This window comes from Rhipicephalus sanguineus, chromosome 10 (genome assembly GCF_013339695.2).
Source record: "Rhipicephalus sanguineus isolate Rsan-2018 chromosome 10, BIME_Rsan_1.4, whole genome shotgun sequence".
NCBI lineage: Eukaryota > Metazoa > Arthropoda > Arachnida > Ixodida > Ixodidae > Rhipicephalus > Rhipicephalus sanguineus.
This window is the reverse complement of record NC_051185.1, coordinates 23,491,579-23,516,520: the sequence shown is the minus strand read 5'-3', so window position 1 is coordinate 23,516,520 and position 24,942 is coordinate 23,491,579. Positions and strand designations below refer to the sequence as shown.

The window sequence follows — 24,942 nt, the reverse complement described above, 5'->3', positions numbered from 1 at the left end:
TCATTCTGTCGTGCCGGTGTGTGTGGTTGTGCAGTCCTCTGCTTGCCGGTCGCTTCTAAGTCCGCTCCAGCTCGTCTAACCGTAGACGTCGGTCAGAAGTCGCCGTGGTACGTCGGCAAGCCGACCTGTGTCGCCTTCTGAGAATCCCTGTAGCGTGCTTGCCGAAGCGGCTGAGTTGGGCGATGGCAACTTGTCAGTTGTCTGTGATACTGATCTCTGCCTGCGCGGCGTTGGCGGCTGCGTTTGCGGCCGAGATGCAGTTTGAAGTTGTACCCGACGCCGGAAGAGTGGAGCAACACGATGTGCTATTCCGTCAGCACCCGAACCAGGTGGGCACTAATGCGTGGATACTGCATTGATTTACTCAGTCAAATGAAGAGTTGTCTTGCTATCGAAGTGGTAGCGGTAACACTGTTGTGTACTCTAGTAGTAAGGGCAGTAATAGAGGTGGTGGTAATGCTGGTAATAGTGTACCACAGGCCTAGTCGGGCATTTTTTTTCAGGGGTGGGGGGGGAGGGGGGGAGGGCACTTGCTGAAGGCCTTGACTAGTTGAGGAAAGCACCTATTTTGCGGTAATTATTTCCGGTAAAAATCGCGGTGTGTAAATTATGTGACTTTTTAAATACTACTTTATTAATAGTTTTATATTTCTAGTTTTGAAATGAATCCTCCTAGTAGTATAGTATTTTTATAAAGACTATTCCGGGGGGAAAGCCAAGCCCCCTCCCCGCCTCTCTGACTACTGGCCTGGTGTACTATAAAAGTATATTTAGCATAGCAGTGGTAGCAGAAGAGATGGTAGTGGTGGTGGTAGTTGTAGTACACGATGAAAGTATAGTCAGCATTGTACTAGTCGTAAGAGTGGTAGCGGTAGCGGTTCTAGTAGCTTGCTCACAACTCTCCACGGTTAGTCTAGTGGTTACGGTGATCGACCGCTGACCCGAAGGTCGCGGGTTCAATGCCGGCCCGGCGGTCGCATTTCGGTGGAAGCGAAGTGCTGGAGGTCTGTTTACTGTGCGATGACACCGCACGTTAAAGAACACCAGATGATTGAAATTTTTCGGAGTCTCCCTCTACAGCGTGCCTCATAAACAAGTCGGGGTTTTAACACGTAAAATCTGAGATATTATTATTATTATTTGATTGATTATTATTATTATTATTATTATTATTATTATTATTATTATTATTATTATTATTATTATTACTGCCCAGTTAAAGTAGCCTACCTAGTTATCAAAATGGTAGTGGTGACTTTGTTGTGTACTCATAGTAGAAGGGGCAGTAATAGCGGTGGTGGCAGTGGTGCTAACAGTGCACTATAAAAACATAGTTAGAATTGTACTAGTCGTAATAGTAGAGGTGGTGTGAGTAGTAGCGCAGTCACATTATTAGTAACAGTAGCGGTAGAAATATTCTTCATAGTGACTTCATTTTTGTCGTATTATGATGAAAGAGGCAATGGAGAAGAACTAAACAACAAGCTTGACGAGAATATAGTCTAAGAATCAGTTGCGCGAAAGATCCAGAGGTGGAGGTTCCTGTAAAGGAAAGACATTGACAATTAAACGGAATCTGTAGCACAAAGCTACGAAGAAAACCCATGCGCAGGGTGGTATAGGGTAGACAAATGTCCCGTTCACTGTGTGCTATAGCGGTAGCATAAAGTAGTAAGAAGCACTGGCAGCAGCAAGAGATGAGAAATCCTTGAGCATTGGGTGTCGCTTGAGCCTACGCTTCGGCAAGTGACGTTGGCTTCTTCAAGGAAGAAGACAACACCACTAGAAGAATTCACTTGACCACTTGAAGCCTTGCGAGGAAGACAGAAGTCCTGCCTTCTTCAAGGAAGACGACAAGACTCTCGAAGAGGACTTCACTTGACCACTTGAAGTCTTGAAGAAGACAAGACCACTTGAAGAAGACTTCATTTGATCACTCGAACTCTTGAAGAAGACACGACATTTGCCGAAACGTCGCCTCCAGTGACACCCCGTATTCAAAGATTTCTCACCTCTTCAAGCCTTCGATCTTCCCCTGAACTTCAGCCTTAACTGACAGCGGCAGTATTAGTATAGTTGTGATTGTGTTAGATATGGTGCTTTGGTATTATAGGGGATACAAACACTGTAACCGTTTACGGTGCACAAACGGAACACGATAGAGGAAAAGCTTTCTGCACGTGTTCTGCCCGGTGCCCCTCGTATGTTTTTGCAGCACTCTATCCCCATAATGGTTTTCCGTACGACTTGCACAGCAGCGATGAATTGGGATTTCCGGCCGGTTCTAAAACGCGCTAATAACACACGTACTGTGCAGTTCGACCGAATACAGTCACAAATTGCTGAGAAATTCAAAGTTTTCTCAGACATAGTGGTCTCTAAAATTTTGACGCCGGTTGTATACCCGCGCATTCGCTGCGCATTAACAAAACCAAGATGCATTATTTTACGGTGCGTTTGCTGCTCAGAAAGCAGTGAAGATTTCCAGTAACCTTGTTCCGAGATTACCGAGCGTCAGTCCAAGTTTAAATAGCGGCTGGTGATTGCACTGGTTAACGTTCGTTCCTCGTATAGTTATTTACGTAACGCGGGCCCACCCAATACTTTACTGCGAAACGTGTGCCAAGAGCCAAAGGTAATTACGGGCCACGCAAAGTACCCGTACGTTCTCGCGCAATCGCGTTCGTAGCTCGAAGCGGACATAGGAGTGGGTTGTCCTTTTGCAAGCGCAAGGGAAACGAACGATGGTAAATCATTCTTTTTATTCGGACGTATATTAACGTCGTCTTCTTGCAAGCAGGCACTCAATAGTGCACATGAAACCTCGCAAGAGTTTGCGAAAAACACTATTTAAATGCGAAGCATTTCTTGGCGAACCAAAGGCACTGTGCCTGCCGTATCCATCAATACACACACGCATCCATCCGTCCAGCCATCCTTCTGCGTCTTGGTGCTTTCGTAGTCGTTTGGTTAATCTGGCATATATATCAGAATATGCACGGCAAAACACGAATGAACGAAGAACATGAATGACAGGTCATGACGTAGATAGCATTATATGCATGTCATGTATGTCATGACATAAATGACCCGCCGCGGTGGCCTGTTGATTATTGGTGCTCGACTGCTGACCTCGAAGGTCGCGGGATCGAATCCCGGCCGCGGCGGCCGCATATCGACAGTGAAATGATAGAGGCTCGTGTGCTTACTTACATGTAGGTACCCTTTAAGAACCATCAGATGGTCAAAATTTCCGGAGCCCTTCGCTACGGCGTGTTTAGTAATCATATCGTGCTTCTGGGACGTGAACTCCTACAATGATTATTATGACATAAATGACAAGATGTCACCGTAATGCCGCGGTGTTCGTTTCTTTACCTCGGTATATACCAGGATGTGCACGGCATGATTTTCATTAGTGACAAACGTGAACGACAGGTTATGACGTGAACGGCATAACATGCATGTCTTCCACGAGACATGCATATTACATCAATGCACATTAGCTATAAGTCTAGCGAATGCTTCACGCAATGACAAGGAGCGTTAGAGATGGCAATCTGTAAGACAGCCATTATTACTTTTTTTTAAGAGATAACTGTGCAGCTGGATTACTGACGCATGCGACCAAACGCTATGTTTCTTGCTTCCCTATTCGAATGCGTCATCTCGCACTAGTTCAAGATAAAGCTTTTTTTTTTTTAAATCTTGATTGGCAGCAGCATTTCTGGCGATGGAGGGCAAGGAAACCACCGGCCGTCACATTCCTAACATTACTATTATGCTTTTGAAAACTACGGTTCATAGCAATTACTAAACTTTAATAATTAACGGTAATAAAGCTCAGATATATCATTAACATCACTTAACCTTATTACTTAACATTAATAAAGATAATGTGGTGACACATGATTTCCTTGCCGTTTATTGAAAGGGTTCCTCCCGACCAGTCACCGCTCAAGGGGCTGTCAATCATTCCGGTGAGAAAAACATTGTAAAAGCCGCTCCTAGCCATGGTCAGGAAAGCTGATTGCTATTATGCCACACTTAAGGCAAATGTTGAAGGGACACTCAAGTTAAACAGTAAATAAGTTTGGTCTCAAATTATGCTATCAGAGCTCTATTGTCGTTAATTTCGCCATTAAATGTTAATTATTAAAGGAGAATATTGTGGTAAGTCTCATTTTTTTAAATTTTGCACCAGAATTTGTTCACCTTGTAGAATGAATAGGGCGCAGACAGGAGCGCCAGTGAAAGACGAAGACGTGAGTATCATGTGACGTCACGGATTTCGAAGTATTTTTTTCGTATTATGGCCTAAGCCGCTCCGTAGGATTTCCTAATTCTTGCAAGGTTGAACGGTGGCCTAGAAAGGCTGTTGTGCTTTAGCTAACTGCGCCCCGCCACGGTGGTCTGGTGGTTATGGCACTCCACTGCTAACCCGAAGGTCGCGAGATCGAATCCCGGCCGCGGCGGCTGCATTTTCGGGGAGGCGAAAATGTTTGAGGCCCGCGTACTTAGATTTAGGTGCACGTTAAAGAACCGCAGGTGGTCGAAATTTCCGGAGCCCTCCACTACGGCGTATCTCATACTCATATCGTGATTTTGGGACGTTAAACCCCAGATATTATTATATTTTGCTAACTGCACGCGGCTAAAGCATTTGCGGAGCCGGAAACACGCAGTCAGCGCCATATTTTTGGTCGTCATCCATTCAGCAAGTACGTCATCTTCCACAACGTTCGCGCGTCGCACGCCATGCCCGCGAAGAACGCGCGTGCCTTGAAATACTTACGAGTGTATTACGAAATACGAGTGTTGTTGACCTGACGCACGACACACAGCCTGGGTAGCTTATCACCGGCTACATGAAAAGCGCGGACAAAAATGCGCTAGTGGAGCGGCGGCTCTTCTCTCGTCAGAGTGGCTAAGACTTCCAAAGCGACGTCTGACATGCAGTTAAGGATTTCGAAAGGCCAGCTGAGGCCGAACGTAGACCGCTTGAAAGGATCTCACTCAAGGGACTTCTTTTCCCCCTTTTTTTCTGTTTTACTTCTCTATGTGTGGGAATATGGCTGCTGGATGTTTTTGCCGGTTGCAAACAAGCCCTACAAGATCTAATAGAGGCGAATATAGCCACGTATTTGAAAGACCAACCACCTTCTTTTGACATGCCTGGTTTTCCTTAAGATTCTTTTCTATATTCGCATAGGCTGTCAAGAAAGAGGGGTGGTTAAAAAAAGACGTTCTCTCTTATGTTAACACGAATGAGTGCAACGGAGGCAACTCCCTTTAGTACTCCCGTAACAGGGATCACGCAAACACCTTTACAAGAGTTGTAGTGGACGTTATATCGTTGCTACAAGCAACACTGCCCATTCACCAGCGGCATTTTGTTGTAGATGTGTGTTTTATACTGCTGGAATGAACCATGCGTAAATTTGCTTCCAATTTTAAACACGACAATGGCGGATTTACATGCTGACCTGCCTCTATGCACGGTTTAGAAGTACACCGAAGACGAAAGGGAGTGCTGAGACTCCCTCTATTTTCGGAAGAGCTTGTGTAGGGGCTAGATGGAACGTAATGATCGAAATTTTGGTCTGTCTGTCTGTCTTTCTGTTTGTCGGCACGTCCCTCGATTCAGCCACTCGGCCAAAGTTGAACCACTTGCCCAAGGGCCAGCCGTCTTGAACTGGTACGGCTGTTCATACTTGTGAACGTTGTCGATCAAAAAGTAAATATCATGCATATCTGAGGTGCAACATCACTAGGTAAGTATTAGGTGGCGTGTTCCTTTAATAGAAAATGCATACATACGTAATTTTAAGGACCCTAGTTTCTTAAGCTGCGCTGAAAATGCATAAGAATGGAAGCTTGAGCGAGTTGGTATGCGTTCATCTTTGTTGAAACAGCGCTCACTAGACGACGACGAAGTAAAAGAAGGCACAGGACAGGCGCTGCCTGTCCTGTGCCTTCTTTTACTTCGTCGTCGTCTAGTGAGCGCTGTTTCAACAAAGATGAAAATGCGACTGCGCTGAAATTTGCCTTCCTCCGTGCCCTTCGCACGAGCTCATTGTTGTGTTTCGGTTTCGGTTCTGTTGCACTGTACGAATGCCATGGGTTGGTGTTGAAAAACTTTAGTTTTGAGAAGGCCAAGAAGGTGAAAAAAATATTTAAAAAATGAAAAACCAGCATTGTGGGCGGCCTTCAGGCTGCCGGTTGTGGGCGCCGCTCTGGCGTTCCTGTTTTACCCAGGCGACGTGTAAATAAAAGAGTGTGTGGAGAGTACTCGTTGAGTGCGGACGTTTCTCTGCTTCAGCGCTTCGCGCCAAACCGCGTTTTCGGGCTGGCTGGCGTCCCCGCCGGTCGCGTTGGTCACCGCCGGTCTTCGCCTGCTGCTGCGCCGGGACTACCAGCACGCAACACAGCACTCATGTTTCCCGACGTATTGCCAGATGGCGTCCATATCTCACACAGCGCCTCTTCTATCGTCTTTACACGACATTTTCAGCGAAGCACGCAGATACGCGGCCAATTTTTTCATACCTCTATTTTCAGTGTGACTCTTATTGACTCTTATTTGTGAGCGCCGCCTTCTTGAGCGTTTACACAAATGATTTTCTCAGTTGTGTACGTCGCAACGTCGCGGTAACACCGTCATGAAACATCTAATGCATCCGTGTTGCCGTTTGTCCGAATGCATACGTGAAGTCAAGTTTGGTCGACAGCCAAGGGTGTTCTACGCCCAAAGGTGTTTGTTCTACGACCAAGGTTTTTCAACAGCATCCGTACAGTCAAGGGTGATTGACAGCCCACGGTGTTCGATTGCCAAGGGTGTTCCACGCCGAAGGGTGATCGACAAAAAAGGTTTTTCAACAGCATCCGTACAGTCAAGGGTGATTGACAGCCCACGGTGTTCGATTGCCAAGGGTGTTCCACGCCGAAGGGTGATCGACAAAAAAGGTTTTTCAACAGCATCCGTACAGTCAAGGGTGATTGACAGCCCAAGGTGTTCGATTGCCAAGGGTGTTCCACGCCGAAGGGTGATCGACAAAAAAGGTTTTTCAACAGCATCCGTACAGTCAAGGGTGATTGACAGCCCACGGTGTTCGATTGCCAAGGGTGTTCCACGCCGAAGGGTGATCGACAAAAAAGGTGTTTCAACAGCATCCGTACAGTCAAGGGTGATTGACAGCCCACGCTGTTCGATTGCCAAGGGTGTTCCACGCCGAAGGGTGATCGACAAAAAAGGTTTTTCAACAGAATCCGTACAGTCAAGGGTGATTGACAGCCCACGGTGTTCGATTGCCAAGGGTGTTCCACGCCGAAGGGTGATCGACAAAAAAGGTGTTTCAACAGCATCCGTACAGTCAAGGGTGATTGACAGCCCACGGTGTTCGATTTCCAAGGGTGTTCCACGCCGAAGGGTGATCGACAAAAAAGGTGTTTCAACAGTATCCGTACAGTCAAGGGTGATTGACAGCCCATGGTGTTCGATTGCCAAGGGTGTTCCACGCCCAAGGGTGGTCGACAAAAAAGGTTTTTCAACAGTATCCGTACAGTCAAGGGTGATCGACAGCCCAGGGTGTTCGATTGCCAAGGGTGTTCCACGCCCAAGGGTGATCGACAAAAAAGGTTTTTCAACAGCATCCGTACAGTCAAGGGTGATCGACAGCCCAGGGTGTTCGATTGCCAAGGGTGTTCCACGCCCAAGGGCGATCGACAGCCAAGGGTAATAACCAAGGGTGTTCTACGTTCAAGTGTGTTTCATGGCCAAGGGTGGCGTACGACCAATGGTGTTCTACGCCCAAAGGCGTTCGATAGCCAAGGGTGTTCGGCAGACACCCTATTAGGGTAATTGTCGAACTTCATCAGTGAACACATTTTTTGTGTGTGCGCGTTCTCTTTCCTTCTGGCAGTCGATCTTTCGAGGCGTGTCCTCTTCCAAGGACAACGCGCCAATTAGAGCCGTATTATGCAAAAATAGCGCGAGCGGGGCGTGTGAAGTGCGTGTATACGCTTTAATTAACGTATCATCTCGGCGGCACCCTTTGCGTGCGCGCGCCCTTTCTGACGTATTCCCAGACGTTGGTCTATACGTGGAAACGTGATGTAGGCGAGCATTTCCATGTGCCGGCGGCGCACGTACGTGATACAGCTCATATTACTCGTAGAGCAGACGCTATATTGCGTAGACGCTCAGTTACACAGTGCATGTATGCTCAAGGGCGCGCCTCGTCGCGGTGATATAAACATGTAAACACAAATGTCGAGATGAAAGAGCAAAACCGCCGCTAATGGAAATCTTGTGGCTCACAGGGATGCCAGGCCGTCGTAAGCAACATCTCCGGCACTTTATATCTTTCCGGAGCAGCTGCGGAATTGTTTGCGGCTAGGAGTGTGCTAAAGATGTACGTAATGCAGGGGAAAGGGTATTTAATCCGTCTATTTAAATTTAAAAAGAAGTGTACGTCCGTTTTCATTGTTACCGAAAAACTTGTCTTGGCGGAGCCGGTGGACCTGATGCTACTCCACTGGACTTTAAATAATTATAACTAACAGACAAGAAAACAAAGGAAAGTATAGGGGATGTTATTTGTAGCAATTAAGATGTAAATGTGAAGAAAGTAAAGTGGAGGGAAGGATAACTTGCCGCCGGCAGGGACCGAACCTGCGACCTTCGAATAACGCGTCCGTTGCTGTAACGCCGATCTAAGGCGTCCGCCGTAGCTCAGTGGTAGCTTGGCGCCCCCCTTAGATGGTTTTGGGGGGGGGGGGCGGCCCCACCCCCTGCATTTCATTCTAGGCATGTATTATAATGCTAGAGTGAACCTTTCACACATTTGCTTTGTATACAGGTGCCCACAAAATAATTCAGAGCGTCGGATAAGTGGCCGCTCGTTGGCGGAGCGCGCCAGCAAGAAAGCAGTGCCAGGATCTGCGCATGCGCGATATCTCTAGCTAGCTCGCCTCTCTCGCCAGTGCATCTATATAAAGAGGTGTTGCTTTGCTCCAAAAGAATGGAGTTGGCGCCTTTTAGAGTTTCACAGGGGGGGGGGGGGGGGGGGGGCTGCACGAATGCGATATCTAAAACGCTCTGTGCGGGCTTGAGCGCGCGGTGGAGCATACGCGCGCGCGCATGCGCGTTAATGGGCACCGGCGCCTTTCAAAGCGAAAGGCCTAACTGACTCATTAGTCGCGGCATGTGATTGTCCGGCCGCCCGTCGTCCACAACACTTGCAGTGGCAAAATCAGAAAGCGGCGTACTGCACCTTTACCGTTGAATAAAGCATGTAAACGTGAATTAAGCACCAAGTATATATCAATGAGTAACTGAAGAGTGCAAAGACAAATTAAAAATAATTAGGGTAATTAACAAAACCAAAATACGGACATCACCTTTATTAAAGCGTGCTAATGTAGATTGCTGAGTTACTATTAATATTAATTACCATTAATTACCGAACCCTTTCAATATGCATCTTAACTAACTAGCCCAAATAGCCGTTCTTCAATTAATTAAAAGTAATTAAGGGATAGAAGAGTCACAGAGACTAGTTAACATCAATCAGAGACTCCGTGATAAGACTGATTCCACCATATTAGGAATAATTAAGAGTTCATTAAGTTCATTAGTCAGCAATAGTTCATTAACTAAGAGTTCATAATTGAGTCAGTTAAGGTCATGCCACAAGGAGTACGCGTGCGCTTAGGGGTTACGCTGCACAGAGCGCGAGCACGCTGTAGCCTACAGGCGCAAATCACCCCGGTTGTTTTGTCATAGCGCTGACTGGGACAAACCGATTTTTTCTTCTTTTTTTTTTAACGAAAGGCAGCGCCTATCTAGATACACTAGGGAGGGGGGCTTGCTTGCTAGGTATGCCACGCACGCGCAGGCCGCGGCTGTATTTTTCCTCAGATGTGCGCCGCCGACGAGCGGCCACAGGTCCAGCGCTCCGAATTATTTTGTGAGCACCTGTACCTCACTGATAGTGAATGTATCAGCGTATCAACGCGCTGTCCTTATCGCGCTTTTTAAAGGAACTTTGCGGACGCTGCATCTGAATCCCGCCGCGCTAGCTAAAGAAATGCTGCGCGCATTTAACACGTTTTGCGGCAGCTTGCGCATGGCGGTACATTATCGCTAAACCTGCGTGTCGCCGTGTTCGGTGCGTGCAGAGAAACGACGTTGGTGGGCCGTGCCGTAACAGCAACCACTGCCGGCCAGGGATGTGCTGTCTCCTGGCCAGGAACCGCACGCGCACGTGCCAGCTCATGTCAGGCATCGGCGAGAAGTGCACCGATGGCCAAGTCAAGGGAGGCGCCTACCCGGACCACTGCCCCTGCCTACAAGGTAGTACGCTTTATTTATTAACTTATTTATTTATTTATAAAGGCGATAGCCTTAGATGCCTCATCAAACGCGAAAAGGTGACCGTCGGCGGCGTGAACACGAGCGTTGCAAGAAATCATCATCATGCGATGACGTCATCATGACGTTGCATGTTACAAAAACAGTGACGACACCACACGTCATAGTGACGTCACAGTAGGGCCACGTCGCGTCACGTCACATGCTGACGTCACCACATGACATATCGTTGCTTGGTGAAAGGTGGTCCGATCACGGAGGCACCGCAAAACCACGATTGGTGAGGAAAGCTTTAGGGAGGGGTCAACACAATCGACGGGGAATAAAAAGAAGACGGCTTTCGCCTTTCAGTAGTCTTAGGCGATTGCATGAGGGACTGAGTGACATTTTAATTAATTAATTAATTATTTTTTTGGATATTGGGATTTACAAACAAACTTTCCTCACCCATTGTAGCTATCGTCACTGCGGCGCTTCATGTCATTAGATGGGAGCATGCAGCAAAAACATGCAATGTGATAATAGTGATAAGGAACTTGAGATCCTAATTACTTAATGCCAATAAGTTCACAAACTTGGCAATGGTATGACTTACCGACTAATCAATGAAGAAATGTCGTGAGGCAGCTGCGTAGAGGCGTACATAAGGCGATAAGGTGACGATTTGGACATATGTATATTGGCGCGCTTTACGAAAATTATACGGGAAATCTAATCACTGGATTGATATTTCGTGGAGACGATGTTGCTGTTATGACAGTGGATAAGCAACATTGGTAACACTAGCCAAGATTTATCAACCTTTAGCCAAAGCTAGCCGACATTCGGCAATAGGTAGCCAGCGCTGCACTAGTCACCCTTAGCAATAACTTAGCCATTTTTGGTACAAGTTGGCCACTATTTAGCTAACGTTAATTAGCCAGCAGGAGCCGACATTAGTAACCATTTAGCCAATATCTGCCAACATTAGCCAATTTTCGGGGGGGGGGTTCAACCCCCCCCCGAAAATTTTCAGTTTTGCTTGCGTATATAGGCACGCACACATACAAACGCGCGCACGAACACACATAAAGTATGATTGAACCCCCCCCCCCCCCCGAAAAAAATTTCTGGCTACACATCTGTTAGCCAAGGCGAACCACTGCTGGTAGTATACGGTTAAACATGGCAGTAGAATTGTGTCAGATAGCATTCCATTGCAGAAGCTGTGCAGTAACGGCTCAGAAGGATACATGTCTGCAAGAACTCGGCATACACATTACCTGTCATTGACTTCACGTGCGTGGCACGGCTTCAACTCTCTAACTGATCGATTAGCTATAAAAAGCACAGTTAGACAACCATGTTAAATTAGTACTGACACGTTTCTGAGGCAACAAACAAGGAACGTTTTTCTCTTTTCTCTTCCTTGTCATGCAGTATTAACGCTCTCCACACACCGGAGCCAGGAAACATGTATAAGATAATTTAGTTCGATTTTAAAGTTCTGGTAGCCCGGCATCTGCAAGCCAGCACCACCGCAATGGACATTATCATGACGAGTCAACAAAGATTGCTGGGTTTGCGAACTCTGCTTGCTGCATGCGGCCAAAATACCTGTAGGAGTTACTGGACGATAATTCACTCATAGTTGTTTACGTGCACAACATGCGACTGACAGTAAAGCTGCTGCTAGTACGTCACGAGTTGCTGTGCCCACGTGACTTAGACATACGTCAGACTGTGTTGACACGTCACTGTGAAACAGCCCCCTCGATATCGAAACCAAAAGTCTTTTTTTTTAAAGGCAGCAGTCCCAAAAAATATATTCCACGATACTCTTTTTAAGGTTCTCGACACCAGTGTTTTTATTTAGAGCGAGGATACAAAATTTTATAAGGTTTGTGTCAGTGCTCCTTTATTCCTTTCAGGTGCGGCCTATGAAGAATTGTCTCTAAATGCGTCAAATTCACATACCATTATTTCATAGCACTCGATATTCTCTTGCAAGAAATGCAGTGTCATAATACGTTAATTTGTATATCATAGCAACTATTCTTAATTAACCGTTTTGAAATATTTACTTGTCCTTAAGCCATTCGTGTTATTTTTGCATATGCAGAATCAAATCTCAGACTAGAACATAATGCAATTTCGTTTTCAGTTGGTGTTCATTTTCAGCAAAGAAACATTATACTTTTGACATATGGCTCACGGAAAGCTCCACGTCTAAGGACTTGTCGAGCATGGTAGTGCCTTCAGCAAGGCGATCATATGCAAGTGTGCACTGCAAAATGAAGGCAAATGAAGGCGCATTAATTATGCAGCAGGCTCAATTCATCCAAACGTCAGTGTACATTAAAGGGATACTAAAGATAAACAATTAATCGGTTTAGATCGATAAATTGTCCTTTAAGAACTCTAATGTCGTTAATTTCGCCATCACAGGTTTATTAATAGAGGAGAAAATCAAGCTAAAAGTTTCATTTTTACATTTCGCGCCGTAATCTCCCCGCGTGACGTCACGGATTTCAAAGTGTATATATCGTATTTTGGCGCCATTGGCTGAGCAAAATTACCCCAAACTTGGTGTGTCAAGTCTATGGCCCCCTCAGAGGACAATGTACTTCATTTTTACCGATTAGGAATTACGTAGTTCCTGGTAGGCGCCGTCAAAACATGTGACGTCACGGCAAATGGTGCGGAAACTTCAAGGCGGCGTCGCCACCCACATATTGTTTTTGCGCGTTTTCTCGCTTACTAAGCGTCTTCTCGCAGCAAGCGTGGTGTTTTTGGTATCGTGAAAGAGTACTTTACTAATATGACTAAAATCGTTTTGCTCTTTACTGTCCCCTTAAACGGCTAGGCTGTTTAAAAAAAAAGCCAACAAAGACGCAAAGTGAATAAATTCGCTTACCACGTGCGGCATGTGGACTGTTGTTTACACGAAGCAGACGACTCCAGAGGCAGCATCGAAACACAGCGGCAGTGGCTCCACCTCGCCGCTTCGCCGAGCACTGTCGACTCGTTGGCGTTGTGCCCTTGCGTATGGCGACCCACTTTCACGGCGTTGGCGGGAAAAAGTCCGGTTTGCCTTCCTCGATCCTCTTCTGCTTTTCATGCCACGCGCTCGCTGAATGAAAAAGCAACGCGCCGGCCTGCGTATTAAAATGCGTCGACTCAAAAAACCGGACTCACGAGGTCGCAGTCAGCTGGAGGCGGCGGTGCACCACGTTGCGGCTCAAGCGGCAATGCTTCTCGGCATCTTTACGGGTTTCTGATAGCTCACACAGCGGCACGTGCAGGCTTGTATCACATTTATTCACCGTCAGTGACCCGCTCGGACTTGTATGAAATCAAAAGTCAGTTTTTAGACTTTCGCTACAGTAGACAGTTGATCGAATAACGCAGTCTCTTGCTGCAGAACTCCGTGGCTGCCGCTCTTTCTCTCAAGGTACGAGGCCTGTTGAGCACCTACGAATCCGCATTTGCGAAACCACACGACTATTAACTACTTAACTCCTCTTAACTTCTCTCAACTACTTCCGGTGTATTCAATTGCTACCAGGAATCTTGTTTTCGAATCACCAAGGAGTCAAATACAACGACACTCCCAGCTGGCACGTCTGCGTTTCGTTGTCGCGTGCAGATTTAGCTCAAGTCAGAATGAATCTAGAGGCCATTTCTTCACTTAGTGAGATTCGAAGGAGCGGTTTCATTTACGTCGACGGCAATTCGGCAGGCATTGTGATGGAAACGTTGCCTTATTGGGGCTGACGGCATCGGAGATCATCGCTTGTCGAGTGACGCCGAAACTGCTCAACACTCTGTTAACGATTCGAACGTCGACGAAATCAACTGCCGGTCCACCTTTTATGATTTTCCCGTCGACAATTGGCACTCAAGCGGACTACAGATCACCTCGGGTACGAGAAGCCAGTCGTTTCGATTGAACACTCGTGGAACGTTGCCAGCTGCCGCTGTGGTAAGTCTCGCGGCATCACACGTGAAGTTCTGGCTGAAGGCGTGAAGTTCAGGGACTCACGAAAAGGCGGGTCTTGCGATGCTGGCACGAGTATTACTTGCACGGCGAGCTCTTTCCGCGTTGCGGACTGCTCGCCCGGCGGCCACTGTAGAATCCCGTTATACACCGACGCAGTCTGCGTGCCGCCCAAGCGAGGGCAGGCCCCCTCCGTAGAACCGACGACGCGGGTCCCCTCTCACAAGTGGCAGCTCCACGCTTCGCTGGCCGCATAATTAGTTCGGTCGCTCCGCTATTATCTTCTTCATTTCCGTTTTTATCTCTGTGAATGGAAGTGTGGACGGGTCCTGTTGTTCCGACGGGGCGACCCGCTCCGATGGTGGTGGTCGGCGGCGCGGCTACCTTATATCGTGGCCCAGCGCAGGTGTCGAGAGGAAGCGGACGAGAATATACCGCGAAATGTCGCGCATAATGGTCGCTCAATAGCGCGAAGGACTGACGCGAAGTCGCATTTTTCCCAACTTTTAACCATTGGGATCGCGACGAAAGACAGACCCTTTCTTACAGGAGAGGTGTCTTAGTCTACCCTGTGCCGTCGTCGTCGTATAGTATTAGTAGTCGTAATAGTAGTAGTAGTAGTAGTAGTAGTAGTAGTAGTAGTAGTAGTAGTAGTAGTAGTAGTAGCAGCAGCAGCAGCAGCAGCAGCAGCAGCAGTAGTAATAGTAGTAGTAGTAGTAGTAGTAGTAGTAGTAGTAGTAGTAGTAGTAGTAGTCGTAGTAGTAGTAGTAGTAGTAGTAAGTAGTAGTAGTAGTAGTTGTCACTGGCGTAGAGAGGAGGAGGTGGTTCAAACCCCTTTGAAAAAATTTCAATTTTGCCTGTGTATATGTACCAGCGCCTCCTCTAGAGGAGGCACTGATATGTACGCAGACACATACAAACGCACGCATGAGCATAAAGAACGGTTGAACCCCCCTCTACCGCCTCCCCACCCCGAAAAAAAAAAATGACTGGCTACGCTACTGGCAGTAGTAGTAGTAGGCGTCAAGCAGGTCACGTGACCAGAGGGGGTGAATAAGGAAATAAACAAAACAAAATGATGACGGTGACGATGCACGTTCTCTCGCTCGCTAAGCACATACACTCGTTCGCTCGCTTACTACTTCGCTGTCTGATGGTTTTAAGGGTGCAGTGGTGACTGAATTTTTTGTTTATTCTGTAAAATAGTTTACAACACACACGCATACGAGAACGTAAGATCGAATTGAAAGAGTAGGTAGGACGCTTAACTAACAAGAAAAAAAATGCCAGGCCTGCGCTGAAACCGCAGCACAGTCACAGCGAAAGCTGGAAGAGCGGCGTTTCTATAGCCCCTTAAGCTCTCTTGGGGCTACAATACAAGTACACTAGAAAGGTACCCACTACGCCATAAATCACAATTTTTGTGAAGTTAGGAAGCACCTACTAAGCTATTATTCGTCATTTTGCGGAGAAGCGGGGCACCAGCTACACGTCTGTAAGGCATTATGTGCACTTTGTTGATGCGACGACTGATGACGATGAAGAATTATAGCTCAGCACTTTGTAATGGGTTGGAATCTTTAAACGGCCCACTAGTTGTGTTATTTGCATTGGGTGACGCCCGATCGCTATTTCCCTCTCCCGTCATGCTGTATAACATACGTTGACGTGGGAGAGAGACGGGGGGGGGGGGGGGGCGTAGAACTTTACTGAGACCCCGAGGAAATGCATCATGCGCTTATGGGCTTCCTTGGCAACCAATACAAGTGCACTTGCGAGGAACCAACTACGCTATAAATCATTGTAATTTTACTGAGACCCCGAGGAAGTGAATCATGCGCTTATGGGCTTCCTTGGCAACCAATTCAAGTGCACTTGCGAGGAACCCACTACGCTATAAATCATTGTAGTTTTTGAGAAGTAGGGCAGCAGGCACTGTGCCATTTTTCGTCATTCTACGGAGAGCGTTGGTACCTGCTAAACCCATGTGAGGCATTTTGCGCACTTTGTTGATGCTGTGCCTGATGACGATGAAGAATTATGGCAGAGCCCTTTGTAATGGGTTGGAAGCATTCAACAACCTACTCGTTGCGCAATTCGCATTGTGTGATGCCTTGTTACAGAATTCGCGTTGTGCGACGCTTGGTGCTTATTTTACTCTTCTATCACGCTATACTGCATATGCTAATGTGGTTCCTTCCCGACATGAAGCCTGTATAGGACCTTTTTGCAAAGCAGTTTCAAGCACCGGCATGGCTCAGAGGTTGAATATTGGGCTCCCACGCAGAGGGCCCTGGTTCGAACCTCGTTCCATCCTGGCATTTTTTTTCTTATTTCGTTTTTTTTTTCTTATTTCGAGCGATACTGGTTACGGACACCGGCGGCGGCGGCGGCGGCGGACAACTACGGCGCCAAAAACGGCCGATGAAATGATCTCATAACAGCTTTCGCTGTAAAAATGGATGCGCGCGAACTATAGACAAGAACGCAGAAGACACGGACGCTCGTCCGTGTCTGCGTCCTTGTCTGTAGTTTGCGCGCATCCATTTTTTTCCTTGCAAGTATGAACCGACTCGCTCAGCAGCAAGTTTTACTGAACCGCTTAACTAAAACAATGATTCGGTTTCCCTCCCAGAAATAAATAGGTCGCGGGGGCTAGAGACATAGGAGTGAGACAAAAAGAGTGCATACAAGCAGTCGCTGCTGTGACAAAAGGGTCACATGCATATGCTTTGCTGTTACATGTATGACCTCACCATACGATCGCACCTGCTAGCTGCACAGAGCTTCGTGAACGAACAGAGCTTCGTGCACATTTTCGGCCTGATTCAAGCGTTGAGCATGTGTGCTCTGTCCCGTCCTAGGTAACAGTGCATTACGAAAACATAAGCTCCCCGCCACGGTTGTCTAGTGGTTATGGTGCTCGAGTGCTGACCCGAAGGTCGCGGGATCGAATCCCGGCTGCGGCGGCCGCATTTGCGATGGAGGCGAAAATACTTTAAGCCCGTTTACTTATAGATTTAGGTGCACGTTGAAGAACCCCACGGGTGGTCGAAATTTCTTGAGTCCTCTACTACGGTTCCATAATATTTTAGAGCAGCGCAAAAGACGGGACAAAGGACAAGAAGTTCACAGACGAGCGCTTACTCGCAACTGGCAGATTTATTAGAAGAACCAAGGAAAGGAAAACATACAGAAGTTATTAAAATATTATGGAACCTTACCAACTAGCCCAACTGTCGACCTTGCTGCTCTACTACGGTGTCCCTCGTGATCATATTGTGGCTTTGGGACGTCAAACCCAAACAAGTATTATTATATTAGAAAACAGAAGCTTGTATGGAAAAGAAACACAGAGAGATATAGCCGACACGCTGGAGTGTTATAGATAGAGTTGTACATGAAGGTAACGGACAGGCTGGGTCAATGCTAATCACCAACCCATTTAAAAGGAGAAGCAGATAGATGTCATCGTCACAACCATCATCAATTTAGTTGTCGCTGAAAAGCGGCGTTTATAAAAAAACAAATACCGCAGTTATTGTCATCACTTCATGTGATGAAACCTGCGCGCACAGACACGCTCGCACACATACAGTTCGCAATTAAGCAACAGGTTGCCCAAGGTTGCCTAAGGTTTTCCGCGGCGTCCCTGTTCGAACGACAGCTTGGTTCAGCGAGTAACGACGTGGCCGGCTACCCCGCTCCCGCAGTGGCAGAACGGGCTCCGCCCTCATGAACACAGACAATCGCCACCAACGCCTATACCTCGTCTTCCAGGCCACTGGGACGCATCTTTCCTCACTGTCATGTCTCTACTTTCACACATAAAAACCCACATTTGAAAGACACACACACACACACACACACACACACACACACACACACACACACACACACACACACACACACACACACACACACACACACACACACACACACACACACACACACACACACACACACACACACGTGCACTTGTTCAACCAACCGACTACCCTGCCGTACCCGCAAGCAGTACCACGGCCGGGCTAGACCGCACGCGCGCGCTCGCTAAGAAGCGCGCGTGCGGTCTAGCCCGGCCGTGTCCGACCCACGGCCGGGCTAGACTGCACGCGCGCGCTCGCTTCTTCCGGCCTGCGCATCGGGTGTAGTACATGCCTCTCGCCGCTGCTTTGAGGGGGGCGCTGCGACCCTGACCCTCCTAGAGTCACTGGAAAATTTCAGAGTACCGCAAAGGTAGGCTGCACGCGGGCAACATTGGGCGGCGGCGGCCATATCCCTTCCGGACCGTCCGGCGCGTTGGTAGCGTGTGTTGAGAAGTGACCGATCTTTTCGCCTCAATGCCGTGTTACGCTCGGCGTAACTGCAATATGTCAGTGTGTGTTTCTTCAAAAGGATATCAGAAGTGATTTCGAGTCATCGACAGTCGTGAATCGACTGCGCGGTAAGCGGTGTAGCTAATGAAACGTGCGGCGAATGTTGCCATGTGCTCGCGAACTCTCTTCGTGGCTTCATCGGTCTCCTTTCGTTTCACGGCCGGGTGTGTTCGCAAGGTCCGGAGCTGTATAGTTGCATTAGCGTAATAACCGTACGAGATGCCCTTTATTTCGACACTTGGTGAACGTTGACTGTTTGCGCTAGCTTTGCCGTCGGTGTTCACTTGATAGCGCATTCGAGAGCATTATCGAACATCGAGAACATTCAGCATTGCGTCCTTCGACTGATCGCTGACGCATACCTTACTTGCGCACCATGCTTGCTGTTCAGCTGGGTGTTATCTGTAATAGAAGTGGTGTGTGTACGGTAAGTGGAAGTTGTGCGTGAAGTATTTGTCTCAGTTCGGAACGCCAGTAGCCGAACGCACAGGCGAATCGGCGTGCGGTAGGTAAGGTGCATTTTATTTTGCGAATACATTGTCATTTCCTAACAGATACGTAGCATCAAAAGTGATTGACGTCACTACTCAGTTGTTTCATTTCCTATTTTTTGTCTCCTTAATATTCCCAACGTTACAGTGCATTTGCAAATATTTTCCTGTGTTCCGACAGTTTTTTTTTTTTTTGGCGTTGCCAGCCCGTAAACAGCTGGGGTTCGGTTTCTGCAGTGCTTTTAATTTCAACTTTTTTTTTTGTAATGCACTCTTCTTAAAACTTCATCGGCGCAGTGCTTTATGTTATTTTGATCAGAAATAGCACACCCCGAAAATTTTTAATGCGCATGCTACTGCAACACAGTATGTGTATACGAGCTAGAGCTCGCATGAAATCGATTCCCTCAATGCGTGGGAGGATAAGCCGTTTTTTTTTTCTGTGACCATTTCTCACCCACTAAACAGTATTGTAAGGGTGCGCTCGGCGCAATGCAGCATTAGCAACATTTTTTTTGGAAAAAAATAAAATAAAATACGCTTAATAACATTGCCTTATATCAAGTTTATCAACAGAGTTCCACGCTTCAGTTTTGCGCAGTGGCAAATGATCACGCGACAATTGCCTTCAAGGTATACAGGAAACTTATTATTTTAATAAGTCTTCGATTTCGCTCTCGTGCGTGACACAATTATAACTCGAAATGCATGCACAATCTGTTCAACAGGTCGAGATATAAACAGCCGAGCAAATAGAAAGGTATGTAGTATGTAGTTTTCAATATCGCTGAACATAGCGAACCGTAAAGGTGAAGTATCCTGTTGCATGACATCTTTTCCAGCACAGTTTGTGTAGTTCACTGCAGAAAGGAGTGTTCTTCGAGGGGGGCGAATTCATTCCGCGGCCAACTATGCAGCCACGTACGACGCTCTTTGACGTTAATGTTTTCCACACGGAATTCAAAAATATACGAAATTCCCGGAGTAGCTCACCAGCAACGTTCGGTTACTGGTGAGCTACTCTGGCACCAGCATGACGCGTTTAAAAAAGCGACGAAGTGCTTCTAGGGACCGTGGTACTTCTAAATGTCCGGCCGCGCTCTGCATTCAACGCGCCTGCACCCAAAGCGCTTGGAAGGGATATGGCGGCGAGAGGTCTCGTGATGCGAGTAAGCCAATCGCGTCGGTGGCGGCGCGCGGAAAACAGATGCGATACTCTGAAATTTTTCTAGTGACTCTAGACCCTCCTCCGCCGCTCCGTGCAGCGCGCGCAACGCCGGCACATGAGCTCGGGCGCGCTTCTTCACTCACCGCGCGTTGGAAAACAAGTTGCCTAATCGTTGAAGACGCACAAATGGTTTATTTTGACTTCTTATATGCACAACGTGCATCGAGCTTAAGCTTATCCAAGAACGTATAAATGCAAGAGCCGGGAGTACAGCTCTCCGCCATCAAACGTGTAGACATTCTGAGGTTTAGAAATAAATATTTATTGCTCGTAAGCACTCGCAAATAGTTGAACCCTTTCAAGTGAAAACTTTTCCGGACTTCACAAATGTCTCGTTCACAACCTAAAATGCTACCTAGTCGGCTTGTGTGCGTAGGTAGAAGGCTTGTCGTTTGCGTCAGTCAGTTGGTTTAAGTGATTGACGAGGAAAAATCTTAGGAATTTTTCGGCTATGAGATCTGCGGATCGTCGGGAGTGGCTGTCGTCAATGCCTTCAGGGCAGCTTAAGGTGGGAGCGCGTTGCAAGTAGGGCTTGACTGCTGTTTCCAAAACTTCTAGCACATTCCTGCGTGGCAGGTGTTCGGAGGCCTTATCGAAAAAAGACCACTATCTTGACCAAAAGAGCCAGAAACTCAGGCCTCGGGTAGTGTAGTTCGTTCCTGTCTTGTGCTCGCAGTAGCTTGTACAGCTGATGCTGCCTGTTGTTGGTCGTCAGCAGCGCAGCGCAAGAGTCACATCCGAGGTCTGTAATAATAATAAGCGACGAGGAGAGTCTGAAAAGTGCGAGCGATTTGAGCGGTTGTGCGTTTGAGCGGTGCGAGAGCGGTTGTGCGTATGCGACTTTGTGTTATGAGTTTTCCGTTGTAACCAAGTTGTTGAGAATTAAATGTAAACTTCTTTTTCCCTTTTAACTGTGTGTCGTGCGTTGCGTTTTCTATTGTGTCTTATTTTACGGCCCAGCCATCCTGACGCTAACAAAAGGAACGCGAAAGAGCTCGGGGTCCCCGCAATTAATGTTTCCAGGTGGTGTTGACACCTTCTCTCTCTAGTACTCTCTTGTTTTTTTTACTTTCTTTCTCCCTATACGCAGTTATTTTCAACCCTTAGAGATACAACTCACGTACGTGTTTCAAAGAGCTGTCAAGCTGCAGACTGCAGCTTTTAGCCCTGAAAACCACTCCAAATATATTTGGAAAAATAAAGAAATAGAAAATAGCTAGCAAGGGGAAGGCGTGCTCGTCATTTATGTAAGCGACCTCTCTTAATTGCGGCCTCGTTGTCCAACGAGACCAAGGGCCAAAGGTATTTGATGCTCTCTGCTTGCAGAACAGGTGCACCGTTGTTTATATCTCTCTCTGATCGTTGCCAGTGCTTCATGCCTCCTGCGTTATGCCTCATGATGGTTAGCGCAAACGCAACACGGACGTAAAGAAGAAAAAACGACGACACAAGCGCTATCTAACAACCGAATATTTATTGGAAAAATCACAAATATACATGTCTAAGAAAGAGAACTGCGTGAGCTGCCCTTCTATCGCGTTGATTGATGAGGAAGTGTCTTTCCTGGAAAGGGCAGTTTTGTTAGCATACACGTTTTTATCTGTCAATTATCTTTGGCGCATGTGCGGGTTTGTTGTTTTTTCTCTTTCTTTTATATATATATATATATATATATATTTGTGATTTTTCCAGTAAACATTCAGTTGTTAGATAGCGCTTGTGTCGTCGTTTTTTCTTCTTTTCGTCCGTGTTGCGTTTGCGCTAACCATCATGAGCATTTTCCAACTCGCCCAATTCGCTACCCTCCTGCATTATGCCTCGTTAGCCGATTCTTCCGCAGTTTTACTGAGTTTAAGCTTGTATTCTCCACGGGCACATGCATACCTACATTATGCGGCGAGCCGTCTGATAACATTAGTTTTTTTTTTTTTAAAGAGACGATCCTCCCTCTACCCCCGACTTCCTGAATAATCCCCCTCCCCCCTCTCCGTCGAGAACCCCCCTTCCGCGGTTTCACATCGAGCAACGCTCTTGTGCCGAGTGCGCGGCGCAGGAGATGCACGGTCAGGGTCGCAGCGCCCCTACCGCCGACGGGCGGCGAAACATACTGAGAAACTCTCCCATTGCTTTCGCGGCGGGTGAGAAGGCCGTAAGAAAAGAAGCGCGCGTGCGGTCTAGCCCGGCCGTGGCAGTACTTACCCCTTGCTTACCTTAGTACTTACCCTGTATACAAATACGGGGTAAGTAGTATTACAAGTGCATGGCGTCATGACATGATTCTAGTGTGTGGGGTCGACTGTTTGATGGCGGGACATAAAGGTCAAAGTTTGACTGTGGGCTTCCTGAGTAAAGAAATAATCACGCTGTGAAAAAACACAAAGAAACGAGGGTAGCGCCTTGTAAAAAGCAGTCCGCAAGTACAGGTTGTAACTTTATTATGTGTCCGTTTCGAATCTCCTCGAAAAGCACGATTTCCGAAGTATACGTTGCTTCGTCAAAGCTCTATTCAATGTAAGAGCATTTCACTCTTGTTTCGGAGCAGTGTTACGCGTGACATCTAGTGTTTTTAAGTAGCTGAATAGCTCATGAAGTTCTATGACCTGTTTCTGTTTAGTGACATTTCGTATATCAAGTAGTTTCGTACACGTCAGCTTACGGCTGGTTTTGGTAATTACCTTTGTAATCCTGTGTGACTGGCGATATGCTTTTTGAGTTTTTCATCTTGAAATAACAGGCCAGCATCCTTTCTTCGTGGCAACGTCTTTTTGCCTACGTGTATGTATGGTATCTAAATCAACGTAATCTCGTACATTAAGATTCACTGGAAGCGCATTGGGCTCACTTCCCTCGAAAGCAGGGATTGGTGTGGAGTGAAGAAATCCTTAATTTCGATCCTATTTTTAAGGTGAAAGCCTCAAGTGTCTATGTTGGCGCTCCCGTTTGTGGGCCCTGCGCGAGAGTTTGCGAGACCTTACGGTCTTGCAGGAGTACGCGAATGTCTCGTAAGGTCTGGACAAAAATCCGCGTGACCTTTTAAGAGTGATGACGGCATCACACGACATCGTCTCTTGGTCGAAAAGGGTTGGATCACGGAGGCAATGCGAAACAAATCATCCGGACGCATGAAGTGATTATTATACACTTCAAATGTTCTTTTTTTTCTCGCAGGTATCTGCTCCCTGAGGCGTGATCGACGTCACAATTTCGGCGACAACGGCGTATGCGTACCCGAGACCCAAGGTCAACGTCGGGTGACGTCAGGGACCCGGCAGACGCAGCAGTTCTCCACGCCCTAGCGGCATCAGGGGCATCCATCAGAGGCATCCATCAGAGGCCCATCCAATGCTATTCGAACGTGCTTTGTAGGAATTCTTTGCCGCTTCGTATATTCAATTAAACTTATCTTCGCATTTTTATACAAAAAAAAGAAAAGAAAAATTAATCGAATATGAATATGTGTGTCATATGTCACCGTGCACCACAGACTCGCTCATTACTCTCCAACTACTGCTTCGGCGTGAGAGCGAAAAACAAAATCAGCAGACGAGTCAAACATTGAATGTAGAATGAAAGAAGGGACTGTTGATGTTACAACAACAGGAAGCCTGCACTAGGCAACAGTTAGGCAACATCAGACCATGCTAGCCAAGATTACCTAGTGGTTGTTATACTCGGGTAAATACGATTAGCTAGCTGTAAGGAAGGCTTCATCTCCATTCAAGAGGAACTTAATTCGATTGCAATTCATCGCCATAACTACACTTCGTTGCCGAAAGTGAGTAGGAAGGCCTCAGGAGGAACGTTGTCCTAAAAAAAAAACAAAAAAAAACCACACACAACTATCTGTCGTAATGCGAACCGCATCTTAAAGTAGGCGGTGCATTGACTCTATGAACGACATATGATTGATCTATCAAATTTTTGTATGCATCGGATGTTCTTTAATTACCCATTTCAATGACTACTTCTCATTATGAAAACAAAGCTTCCTTTCAAGTATTTTGAGTAGTGACGCATAGGTAAAAGTCTTGAACATGGAGCGCATTGTACCCGTTCATTTTGTGTTAACATTTGCCGGCCAAAAACAATTTCATGAGTAACATTATCTTTGCAGACAGCAGTGCAGCACAGTTGTTTTCGAGGGCTTCTTGCACTGTCAGGTTTGACGATAAGCAACCCTCTGTAGGTTGCTTTCAATTGGTGTCTAACGTTGAATATATTTGTGACAAGTATTTTGGTTTTATTTATGATGCAACGTATTCGTAGGGGGTCCCGTTCAGTAATAAATTTTTGTAATTAAAATGAATCACGTGTTGTGGCTTCATTATTTATGCCACATCTCCGAAGTTTGTTCGGTAATGTTGTCGCGGTGTTCCCTGAAAACGTAACGAACTTGCACGCCTTATCAACACACAGTCATGATTCTCCACTTAAGTTACAGCAATAAACCTATGTAATGATCTCTTGCGGGTAGGAAAGGGGGAAGCGGG

The 24,942-nt window shown here is 46.8% G+C and overlaps 1 protein-coding gene across 1 annotated transcript; it reads left to right on the top strand.

Annotated features, from left to right (window-relative positions):
• Window positions 1–23,867, top strand: LOC119407259 (uncharacterized). The gene is made up of 3 exons (XM_037674145.2): window positions 1–329; window positions 10,183–10,357; window positions 23,621–23,867. The coding sequence occupies exons 1-3, from the start codon at window positions 183–185 to the stop codon at window positions 23,746–23,748; spliced, it is 450 nt and encodes a 149-aa protein (XP_037530073.1). The 5' UTR covers window positions 1–182; the 3' UTR covers window positions 23,749–23,867.
• Window positions 23,868–24,942: the final 1,075 nt, after the last annotated feature.